Source organism: Nomascus leucogenys, chromosome 11 (assembly GCF_006542625.1).
Source record: "Nomascus leucogenys isolate Asia chromosome 11, Asia_NLE_v1, whole genome shotgun sequence".
NCBI classification, from domain to species: Eukaryota; Metazoa; Chordata; class Mammalia; order Primates; family Hylobatidae; genus Nomascus; species Nomascus leucogenys.
The window spans coordinates 32509876-32522949 of NC_044391.1; the positions used below are offsets into that span (position 1 = coordinate 32509876).

General features: G+C 32.0%; 1 protein-coding gene across 2 annotated transcripts in view; it reads left to right on the forward strand.

Annotated features, from left to right (window-relative positions):
• PHF14 (PHD finger protein 14) overlaps positions 1 to 13074 on the forward strand; it is a 202399-nt gene that overhangs the window by 85889 nt on the left and 103436 nt on the right. For both annotated transcript variants that reach the window (XM_012510400.2, XM_003252564.4), the window contains exons 15-16: positions 5408 to 5458; positions 5582 to 5703. In XM_012510400.2, the coding sequence (XP_012365854.1) occupies positions 5408 to 5458; positions 5582 to 5703 (173 nt within the window). The remainder of the gene's footprint in view (positions 1 to 5407; positions 5459 to 5581; positions 5704 to 13074) is intronic.

The following is a 13074-nucleotide window of genomic DNA, read 5'->3' on the forward strand; positions in this document are numbered from 1 at the left end:
GCAACACTTACTTGTCATGTAGAATACATATTTTATTATATATCGTTAGACCCATAGTTATTTCAGTTTATAGTAGTTAAGACAAATTGGTCATGATTTTCTTTTTATTCTCCCATATATTTTCATAACCCTGTTAACATAAGCTAAATTAGATAAAAAGAAACTCTGCAGTCAATTGACCAAAGGGAAAGCACTCACTTTTGGTGACTGCCATTCCATCGGTTGTTTACTGGTAGCCAACAGAAACAGATGACACCTTGTTCATAATTTGTCTTTTGTATATGGCAATTTTCTTTGAATATTTCATGAACTTTAACTTGTTTTCAATATAGTTTCATAATTGAAAGACAAATATTTTTAGGAATTATGTATATGTATAATTTTATATTTTTTAGAAATTATATATATTTTTATTATATATTGCTACATATATACTATACATATAATTTTATATTCTTAGGAATTATATATTTATATATATTAGAATAAATTTTATATTGAAGCATTTTTGAATAGCTGCCAGAAAGCTACTGGCATTTATTCCCCAGCATAAATCTAATGCTATTTAGCTTAACAGAGGTTTTCAAAGGTTGACTTAATTGTCCTAATTAACATTGATTTTGGAATTTTGCCCATGAATAAGCATGTTCTATTTTTACATAGAAGTTACAGAGGGAAGCATTTCTTATGATTCATCTAACCATATGTGACTTACTTTAATTATTAATTTGTATAAATATTGATTTGTCAACAAAAACACAAGTGTTAAATTTAGTGACCTGGTCACAAGTGAATATGTGAAGCCTAGTTTAATGATATCAAAGATGTTAAGGTACTGACTCTTTTAGTTTTAAATTTAGTTCATTTGCCAAATGAATCATGCATTTGACTTGATTGCAAATTAAAATAACCTCAGCTCTAAAGAATTAATTAAAATACATTACATGTTTTTTAGTCCAAATGATGGAGAAGTTAGAGAAATGTTTAGTTATTTGTTTTTGATGAATAAACTATTTATTTACTTATTTTTATTTTTATTTTTTTGAGGCGGAGTCTCACTCTGTCGCCCAGGCTGGAGTGCAGGGGCATGATCTTGGTTCACTGCAACCTCCGCCTCCCAGGATCGAGCGATTCTCATGCCTCAGCCTCCTGGGTAGCTGGGATTACAGGCGTGCACCACCACGTCCGGCTGAGTTTTGTATTTTAGTAGAGATGAGATTTCGCCGTGTTGGCCAGGCTGGTTTCAAACTCCTTACCTCAGGTGATCCACCCTCCTCGGCCTCCCAAAGTACTGAGATCACAGGCCTGAGCCACTGTGCCCGGCCTGAATAAACTATTTAAAAGTTGCCTGCTAGTTAAGATAATTTTACACCTTTTCAGTTTAAATACATTGTCTCTAATACCATGCCAATCTCTTCTAGGGATTTTTTTAATCACCTCTTTTCAAGTAAGTTTATCATGGACAGATTACGAGCAAGGTGATTTAAGCAGCTCAGGTTGTAATTGTTCCCTAGCTAAATCAAGTTCTTAAAAAAAAAACAAAAAACAGAAAAAATTGGAATGTGTCAAGATTTGGAATGCATTGTAAACTTTCATTTACTTTTAATAGCTTAACTAATTACTGTCAAAATGAATCAGTTTGGAATTGCACCTTTGCTTGATTAATCATGTGGAATTTCCAGGTAACGTATCTGTGTTACATTCTAAAGCACATACTTGAAAAGTAAAATTCTTCCTTCTTCCGCGTATTATTTTCATCCTACTGTTTTATTGTTGCTAAAGTAGTTTCAGCCTCAAAATGTATCAGAAAAGGACCACCCAGTTATATATACTTCTATTCATCTGAGATGGGACAAGCTCTTTGGTAACTGAAATTTGTCAGATGGGCCCAACTTGTTTTCGTTTTTCTTGCTTTTTTGTACCATTTCTCCCTCTTTTAAATTCTGCTAATGTTTCGGGATTCATTCAAGGACACTACTTTCAAGATAACTTGTCTGTTGTGATGTTAGGCAGTTATAAATTTTCATAGTTATAGTTGCTGCCACTTCATTAAAACTAGAAATAAAACCCCATAGCTTTCAACATTTTCTTGGTTGGAGGACTTGGTATTTTGTATAGTTATATTTGGATCAAATTCTCTTTTTCTTTGGAAATAGTAATGTGATAAATGCTAAATAAGAGTGCTGTAATTACTTTGGTAATGAATCAAGTTGGTATGTAGTATGGAGCTACCAAATTAGGTAGACTATAGTGCCAGTTTGAATTTACTCTTTATTGGGTATAATTCTCTAACTTCATTTGAAATGTAAGAAATCTTCATTGGGCATCACAATGTTACAGTTTAGTTTAAGTATTTAAGTGCAATAAGAGATTTGCATTCTTAATAATTTTGCTCATTTCTATTTGGGATTAAATTATTAATCTTGGATTAGCCATGCAAGAAAAGTCACTGAAGTGACAGCTGAGATAACTGAGTTTAAGGTTTACCTCAGAAACTTACCAGCTGTGTGACATCAGCAAGTCATTTCTCTGGATTGCTTTTTCAGAGCTCTAAGATGATACTGTTTTATATTTTTATAACAAGTTTGTTTTTGTAGTTGGAAATTGTTTATGTGTCTTGCGTTATTTTAAATTATTACATGAATATATCAGTGATTACCATTTGGTAATAAATGTACTTAAAGTGACTATTTTAGATAATTACAAATACACCTAATATATGAGAAGAAATTTATAAGTATAGAGAGAAATGGAGCTATACCATTATGTGATTGAATCACTAATTGGCATTATACCATATGATGCCAATTGCAATCTGGTATAAAGAGAGTTTCAATTGATGGAGTCATACCAGATATTTGAAGATTTAAGTTATTATCAAAATGATAAATAAACATCCTTAAAAGAATTGAAAACATGAACTTGCAGCATTAAAATACATACTTGAAAAATTAATGCAAAACTAGATGATACATTTGCTAGTTCATTACCTAAAAGATGAGTTGGATGAAGAAAAATGTGAAAATGTATGGAAGTCTTTTGCACATTCTGTTTAGAAGTTCGTAGAACTCAAATGAGTAATTTGAATATTTTCCACTTGATATTGGTTACTAATTTGGAACATCTTATTGAAATGCCCTGTAGGCCACGTGCAGTGGTTCATGCCTGTAATCCGAGTACTTTGGGAGGCCAAGGCAGGTGGATCGCTTTAGGTCAGGAGTTCGAGACCAGCCTGGCCAATATGGCAACCCCTTCTCTAGTAAAAATGGAACGATTAGCCAGGCATGGTGGTGCACACCTACTTGCGAGGCTGAGGTATGAGAATCGCTTGAACCCGGGAGGCGGAAGCTACAGTGAGCTGAGATTGCTGCCACTGCACTCCAGTCTGAGCGACAGAGGGAGATTCTGTCTAAAAAAAGAAAAAAGCCTTGTAAATATACATTATGCAAATTAGATAATAGAGTACCAAATTAGGGAAAAATAATTTAAACTTTTTGTCAAATTTTTATTTTATTTTATTTTTTGAGACAAAATCTCGTCCTGTTGCTCTGGCTTGGAATGCAGTGACTCAATCGTGGCTCACTGCAGCCTAGATCTCCTGGGCTCAAGTTATCTTCCCACCACAGCCTCCTGAGTAGCTGGGACTACAAGCACTCACAACTATGCCTAGCTGATTTTTTCATTTTTATTGTTAGGAGAGATAAGGTCTCTCTGTGTTGCCCAGGCTGGTCTTGAACTTCTAAGCTCAAGCAGTCGTCCCACCTTAGCCTCTCAAAGTGTTGAGGTTATGGCCATGAGCCATGGTGCCTGGCTTGTCAGTCAGATCTTTTAATTTGTATTATATAGTATCATCATTCATTAGTTTTGATTTAACCACTTATAAATTTATTTCATTAAAACAAGTTAATTGAGTCTTTATGTCATAAGCATTGTGTTGTTTAATTGGGTGTAGAAAAATGAATATGATATGGTCCTTATCAATTTGGGAATGAATTTTGTAAGGGGACAGAAAATAAAGCATTAAAGGGCAAGAGTGGCACAGAAGGAAAGGAGATGAATATAGAAATTACTAGCCATAAGTTTTCAGTTAGAACTTGAATAAGTGTTGTTAAGGACCTTTCTACAATGGTGTCCTTAAACTTATGTGTATTTGACCTACTTAGGATTCTTGTTAAAAGATAGCTTCTAATTCAGTGTGTCGGAGTAAGCCTGAGATTCTGCATTTCTAATAGACACTCAGGTGATGCCAGTGCTTATGGGTCGTGATTGATATTTTGAGGAGCAAGTCTCAGTATTGTTCTTTGGAAGTAAGAATTGTAGATGTAGGGTCTGCATTTAAAGGCCTTTCCTGGATATAGTCTTCATTTTTCTTCCTACTTACTTCAATGATATAATTAAAACATACTGATTGGCAATATAAATGTAAACAGATTCATAGTTTATAAATTTACTTTTTTTGAATGACTAATTTAGTTGACTCTTGGTTATCTAGGGACAGATTAAATGGTAAGCAGTTAGCCATGGTATTAAATAACAGTGTACTTGGTATCATGAAGAATTGAAATTACAGTAATGTAAGAAAATATTAATATATTTATACTATAATGTAATTCTGTTTAGAATTATTTGGTACCTACTCTAGCTTGGGAATGTTCCTTGATCTCAGCTGTCAAAGTAATTTTTGGAAGCAGTGCCTGCATTCTCTTCCAGTCTCTAAGGAACATTGGTCTGTGCTGTGATTGGTGGAGATTTCTCACATACTGGCTGCAAATACTAATGAGTTACAGTTCTTTTAAACATTTGTATGCATTCTTTCAAATGGTATATGTATTCTGAAATATAGGATGTGAATTTTAGCTAAATTAGTTAAAAATATCGTTTTATATGGCAGTTTAATTAGTTTTATGTTAACTAGGATTTTGGATATGTGAGACCTTTTCCTTCTACTTTTTTTGGCTGCTTAAGAATTATTTCTTTACATAAACATGTATGCACATGCATATATGTAGGCAAACTGTGTGTAGTATGATCCCAGGTTTAGCATTTCAGCTATGTAAGTCATAAGTTATAAAAATTTAAATGCTCTGAGTAAATCATAATTATGGACAATTAGGAAGTGTGGAGAAAATCCTTTAAAATAATTTTGGAGAATTCTTTTTTTCTATCAGATACATGTTTATTTAAAAGTAAAGCGCTGTAAAGTATATTTAATTTGTTACTTTTTATTTCCTATGGCATAAATAGTAACAAAATGCAGTAGTCCAATCTAGTGTTAATTAGAAATAACTAATTTTGCAAGTGCCTAACTTAAGCAATAACATTTAACAGAGGAAATTTATTTTTATCATTAATTAAACATTAGATATACTGTGGATTTTTGTTTTTTTTCTTTTGTTTTTTTTTCCAGAGAACCAGAGGACGAAAACGAAGCTTTGTTCCTGATGAAGAAAAACATGAGGTTGGAATAAGTTAAGCACTTTTACACAGTCTTAACTTTGAGAAATTTTCTGGCTTAAAATTGTTTCCCTCATATCCTTATTTTGTTTTGTTATGTTTTGTTTTATTATCCCTTGTATGGCAGGAAAGAGTTCCTAGAGAGAGAAGACAAAGACAGTCTGTGTTGCAAAAGAAGCCCAAGGCTGAAGATTTAAGAACTGAATGTGCAACTTGCAAGGGAACTGGAGACAATGAAAATCTTGTCAGGTAAGTTGGATGCTGAACCCTTGTCTTTAGGGGATGAAAGTTCTATATTTATTTTCTCATCACAGAAAAAATGAAAAAACAATTGCCGGATAGGACCTTTCTTAAAATATGTAGTGGAAACAGTACTTCAGAAACAGATTTCATCCACTTCTTAACCTCTCACACATGGTTATACTCTGGATTTAGTGATAATCTGCATTTTTAACACAGGGAATTATTTTTCTCTTGACAAGAGAAATTGACAATGCTCTCTGTATAGAGGCCATAAAAGTAATTTGATCTAAACACTGTGTACTAAGATTATTATGTTTTATGTCATAAAACAATAAAGTTACTAAGCTCTGTTAGCATATTCTAAATGTTTGAAATTTAGAAGCAATGGTGAGAAGACAGACTTTTTATTGACAAGAACTTAATTAGCACTTTCTTATTGCTTATCAAAACAAATGTGTTAAATGCTTCTCCCTTACGAAATAAAGAAAGGTGAAAAGATGGCCTAGGTTGATTTTATTTTTTGTTTTGTCTTTGTTTCTTTGTTTCGTTTTGGTACTTTGTTTTTTAATCAGACATAATGCTAATCAGAAATCTTAGCTGATGCTGCACATTGGCTTTTCCCAATGGTCCAGAGGCTGCTAATTTTAGCGGAAATGAAGTAATTGATCAAAGCTCTGGGTGAGATGGCGGAGTGAGTGGGTGAACAAAAAGAGAGCTAATTTACAAGAGGCATCATACTTTCAAAGGGCAGTGTCACAAAAGTTCTTGCAGTTCTTATAGGGACTTTGTAAGGGAACCCATTCTTATTTCTTTAAAAAATTGTCTTCTGGTAAAGCCCTGTTAAATTAACTGAGGACACAGAAATTAAACATTTCAAAAAGAATAAACATATTGATAAAACAAATATATTAGTGTTGTTATACGTTTTTAAATATTTACTTCCAAATGATTTAATCTATTTTGGTCATTAAAAATATAATTTGTCTTAATTTCTCAAAGAAAGGCATGAAGTCTTAAATTTTATGAGTTTTTTATGCTATCAATGAGAAAGATAAAGTAAAAATTACAGTAGAGAAAGACAAAGTCCTTCAACAAAGTTAAGAAAGTTTATAATAATTGGCCAATTTTTTTTGAGGTAGTTCATGTAGAGTGTCTTGGGAGCTATCCTGAAGGTTAAGTTTATTAAAATTTAGGGTAAAGTAGTAAGTAGTTCCAAGTTCAGGAGATACACCTGAATAATTCTGACCACAGTATAAATTTTGCAGTATGTCGAAAATGAAATCCCAAGCATAAGGGTAACATAATGGAGTAAATGAAACAACAAAAATAAAGAAAAAAAATAACAATCTTATATAATGAACAAAAATTTAATTCAGGAAAATTCCCTTGGGGTTGAGGATGGAGTTGAGGACTATGATTAATTTGAAACAGTAGTTAAAAACTTATAGAGCTGGTGATCCTTTTATTAATTATTTGAACCTGTGTGAGTATCTACTGTGTCTTACTAAATTTTTTTTTAATATGAGATTGATTGAGGCCTTTTTGCTGTAGGACTTATAGGTTTTTATTAGTTTTTTTGTTTTGCTTTTGTCATATATTGGAAATTAGGAACCTGAGAAATATAATTTTTATTTTGAAAATCAGTTTATGATAGATTTCCAACCTGTCATATTTTAGTTGTTTAATAAAAAAAAATGCCATCTTCTAATTTTGATAAGATTTTTGAATGGTATTACTCTGTTACTTATTTCTTTAGTTTCTGTCATAAAATTTTTATTTCTAATTGCATTATTACAATATGCCAATGTCTGGAATTTTGTGAAAGTCTCCTGGAAGGTAAAGATATTTTTATTACTCTAAAATAATGGATATACAAAGTCCCCTTTCTTGGTTTTGCCTTATTAAGAAGATAATATCGTAAATTGTCTGCAAAGTTTTAAAGAGGTAATGTAGAGGAAATTAAATGTTTTATTGATACTATATTTTAATATTTCTTAGGACAAGATAAGCTGGATAAAAAGCAATGCCATAAAATATTTTTGGTTATAATGTGATCTTAAAAAAAAAATACATTGTTTACGTACTGTTCTTCTTGGGTTAAAGAATTTTATTTTATATAAAATTTCATATGTTTAATAAAAGTAATCTCATAAGCTAATATCTGCCATTTTCCCTGGCATCTCGTATTTTGGAATTGGCACTGTTATTGTTTGAAAATCACCCCCCAAAAGTCTACACTTTTTTATTACATTGCATCTTAAAACTATCTATACATGCTATTTTTTTAACTTTCAAATAAGATATTTTAAATAAGGATTTATTTTCTCTACAGATATATTTCAGTGCTTACTCAGACATATGTGTATATCTGTTAGGTTCTCTTTTAAAGTTAAACTTCATGGGTCACAATTAGTCTTTTATTTAATATACTGTGTTTACTTTCTCAAGTTCTTTTAAACTAATGTTTATATCTCACTAGAACCTGCTCTTCAGCAGTTTTGATTTTTTAAACCACACTTCTCTATGTAATTCAGGCTATGTAGAAAATTCCTTCTTAATTGTCCTTGCTTTTTTAGTTATTTGTGTATGTTTACTTGTGAATTTACATGTATAATTTTTTGTATCATTGAACAATTGCATGCAATTTGTCAGTACATTGTAATTAGTAGGTTTCAACTGTTATTTTCTGCTTTGCCTGTTTTTCTTGGGACTTTGGCAAGTAATTTAGCATTTCTGTGTCTTGGTTTTCCCCCTGTTGTACATGATCACAATCATACCGTGGTTCATTAGGTACCTTATGAATAATTGCTGAGTGGTAGTAAGGTTCTTTACATATAAAATGTTAGAACAGTGGTATTATTTAGTAACACAAAGAATACATGTATGTGTGCATTGAAGTAAAGGTCACAATTGGTAAATATGTTTCCAGTTATAATAAATACTTATTTGTTATGTCAGAAAATGTACATGTCCTGTTTTTGTATATAATTTTGTCTAAAATCTAGGAGACAAAAAGAAATTTGTCATTACATGTTTTCTAAAATGATTAGATTGAAGGTTTACAGCATCTCAGGGAATTTTATTTTTTTAAGTGCAAGTTTTTTGCCATCCGCTTTTAAAATTTAATTAGAAATTATCTGAGAAGTTCTCAACTAAATACATATTTCTTTATGTTATTTAATGCAATCTAAATGCTAAAGGTCAAATTGAAACTATTTCATGGAATTGGGAAGTCTTAAAGGCTTTGTCTGTGATAGGTCAGTCTTTGTTGGAAGTAGTTATGGAACTACTTAGTGATACCTTATTTATTTTTGTTTCCACAGTTCATGGCACATTTAATGATCAGAAAATGCTTGGTAAATGAACTCTACATAAGTAATGACTGAGTATTCTTTTGCTGAATTAATAAAAACTGTCACTATTACAATTTCTAGAGCAAATTGAGTCACAAAATATAATGTTTGATGAAGATATTTAAAGGGCTTGATAAAGGACAATTGATTTTTTGTCACTAAAATGTAGTGGATAGTTTTTCCTCCCCTGTATTTTAAGTGAGGAAATAGATTTGAGAATAATTGATTAATCTATGAAAAGTAGAGATGAAGTGATTCCTCTCCTTGAACGTATATGAAAAGGAAGTGGGCCTGTCTCTCTTTCAGTCTTTATTGAACTATCAAATTAGGAATAACACCAAACTTCTAAACCTCAAATTTTATCTTAACTATATAAACTCAATGTGGCACATTTTATTACTTAATCAGAGATAGGAGAGAGAGAAGAAAGGTTTCCTAAAGCTAAGAACCCTGGAATCCATGAGCCCTCTTAAATAGCATCTTTAATTTTATTTTGTACTGTGGCCATTTTTCAGAAGCATTGAGGATAGGAAATGATCTGTTAAGCTATTTCACTTTTATAGCCAATTCTGCACTATTAAATGCTTGCCAGATTCTCCCCTTTATTTGAGTATATAGCAAATTATATAGATATTGAACCATTTTGATAACAATGGTAGGGTGTCAATTTGGTCTCTAAATACTGTTGTTAGCACTTTTATTTATTTTACATTTAAAAATCTGGCTTGTCAGTGCATCCTCCCCAACTAAATTTGTTTGTATCACAAATTATTAGGAACACCAGCAAGAATTCATATATATTACATTTTAATTTCAAATATTAGTCTCTCATTCTGATTATAATTTTTTTGTGTTTGTTTTCGTTGTCACTCAGGCTAGAGTGCAGTGGCACTTTCTTGATGCAGTACAGCCTCTGCCTCCCGGGCTCAAGCAATCCTCTCACCTCAGCCTCCCGAGTAGCTGAGACTTGATTTTTTATTTTTAATTAACTTTTCTGTTCTAACTAGTATGGAGGCTTATAGACTTCCTGGGTCATAATTGTAGGAGTTTTTCCCTCTGAGATTTGATTAGACTGAGAGTAAAGCTAAAATTGCTTATAAGTTTAGTTACTATTTTTCATAAAACGTTAGGTCACTAAAAATGGATTATTTTAAATTTAACAAAATGAAACCAGTCTTGTCCCTCTTAAGATTAGTTAGGATTGCATTTGGTCAATTTCTTTCTTTCTTTCTTTCTTTTTGAGACAGAGTCTTGCTTTGTTGCCCAGGCTGGAGTGCAGTGGTGCAATCTTTTTTCTCTGCAACCTCCACCTTTTGAGTTCAAGTGATTCTCCTGCCTCAGCCTCCCGAGTAGCTGGGATTACAGGCGTGCGCCACCACGCCCGGGTAATTTTTTGTATTTTTAATCGAGACAGTGTTTCACCATGTTGGCCAGGCTGGTCTTGAACTCCTAACCCCAGATGATCCGCCCACCTCGGCCTCTCAAAGTGCTGGGATTACAGTGATGAGCCACCGTGCCAAGCCTGGTCAATTTCTTAAAACAAATTTAGTTATTTTAATTTGATTATAGACTTGCTAAATTAGTGTTTCTTGTGTAGTTTATCATATAGTACTCACTCTTAATGGTGATAAAATATGCATTTTCATGTAGGAATAGCATGATTCTGAAGTGATGATGCAAATGTATGTTATTTATAATACTTAAAAACTAAAATTAAGAAACAAATATAGGTTCTTAAAATGATTTGTGTCTTCTAATATATTTTAAATGCATTAAAAACATATTTCCTGCATAAGGACATTTTTAGATAAACTTCTGTTTCTCTTCTTTAACTCTGCCAACAATTTCCTGGATAAGTTTTTTGTTTTGTTTTGTTTTTTATTTCTAAGTCATTGATTAGTATTATACAATAATTATTTTTAAAGGATTGTTTCCAGAGCTTGGATTTCTAGTATTTTTTTCAATTAAGTATGGCAAAGTATATTCATTCATGTCACCCTGACAACCTGTGTGATATACCTTTTTCTTCCAATTCGACTACTGTTATTTCTGGTATAGGTTGTTTAAGTTGGCTTTCTTCCTTCAAAGTATCTTAAAAGAATAATTATTGTTTTACTAATCTTTGTGTAGCTCTATCTTTGCCCCAAGTCACTAAACAAAAAGCGCTTCCACAGTCGTTAGTCACATTAAGGAATCTTTGGCAAGATATTCAATCTTTTTAATTTTCATGTTAGATTTAATATAAAGGGCAGACATAAAGTTGTATAGCAAGATGTCTCTGAAGACATAGGGGCTTTCTAAAATTCTTAGCCTGAAGAATTTGCCACTTAACTCTTTTAACAGGATCTACATGAAAAGGGAAGAAAAGCCTGGCATTGTAAGTCCAAATTGATGAAGCATTGGGAATTACTTGAAAATTTTAAACAAAGGAATATAATTATGACCTTTTTAAAACTTTATTTTCGTAGCTTTTTAACTGTCCTTTTGATTTTTACGTTTATTTTTAAAGTAACTGTTATCGAAGCAGTTGCTTTTCAGGGAAATTCTGATGTGATTACCAAATAATAGTGTCATCTAATAGTTAAGTAAAATTGAAACTCAATAAAATTAATAACATCTATTTCTGCTACATTCTGTAGTGTTTAACATAATTACCTTACTATTCTGAGAAAATATTCACAAATACCTATTTTGTTCAGTGAACAGTTTTTTGGTTTTTTTCTTCTCTTTTTTTATTTTGAGACAGAGTTACACTCCTGTCGCCCAGGCTGGAGTGCAGTGGTGTGATACCAGCTCACTGCGATCTCCACCTCTCAGGTTCAAGTGATTCTTCTGCCTCAGCCTCCCAAGTAGCTAGGATTACAGGTGCACACCACCACGCCTGGCTAATTTTTGTATTTTTAGTAGACATGGGGTTTCACCATATTGGTCAGGCTGGTCTCGAACTTCTGACCTCAGGTGATCTGCCCGCCTTGTCCTCCCAAAGTTCTGGAATTATAGGCATGAGCCACTGTGCCTGTCCCATGAATAGTTATTTTTTAAGCTTTTTGATATCGTTAAAAAAAGAGATTACTTTATTGGGGTATCCTTTAGTTTTGAAAGTTTTATTTTATTATTGTTTTTGAAAACCTTTTTATTCAATGATACTAGCTTTTAAAAAGCTACACTTTTTAGTTGAATCAGCTTAATAATAGAAGTAGAGCTCTTTAAAGATGTCAATATTTAATATATGAATAGTGCTAGAATGTATAAAGAAACCAGCCTGAGCAGTGATTAACAAAGATATTTTTCTTTCCTTTTTAAATCAAAGTTAAGTAGACAAAAAGAGCAAATGTTACCACTATTTAAACTTTTATAATACATCATCTTTGCTGATATATATATTTTTGAATATACATTTCAATGGACCACAGTATTAGTAATTTAGATGTAGGCAACAAAAAATTAAAAGGCTGAAAAAATGACTGTTAACTATGTACAAACCTCATTATAAATGCCTTATTTTACAGATCTTAAATCTAGACTATGTAAACTAGATAAACAATAAACTTCTCCAAAGTTGAAAATTTTGTAATGGTGAAATGATGAAACAAACATAAACAGAAACACTATTTCTTAGAAATAGTGTTTATAAATTGTTTCATCCGATGGTTTGCTAACTTTTAGGCCTCAGCTTAAAATCAAGCATAAAATATGCAGAAAGTGGTTTCGGAATTGCCAGCCCAAACCACTGTAAAACAAGGTAAATCTAACCAAGTTTAATAGTTGTTTGGCCTGTGTGTGTGGGTTGGGGGTGGTAAAAGTTACATACAATGAAATGCATATGTATTATGTGAATAAATTGGTGAATTTTGACAGAAGCATACAATCATGTAACCCCAATTTCTATCAAGATACAGAACATTTTCATTGCTCCAGAAAGGTCAAAGACGACGACTCTTCTATGTTTTTTTCACCATAGATTAGTTTTGTTTCTTCTATAGTTTTGTACAGATGGCATTTTTCTCCTTTATTTGATTTTAGC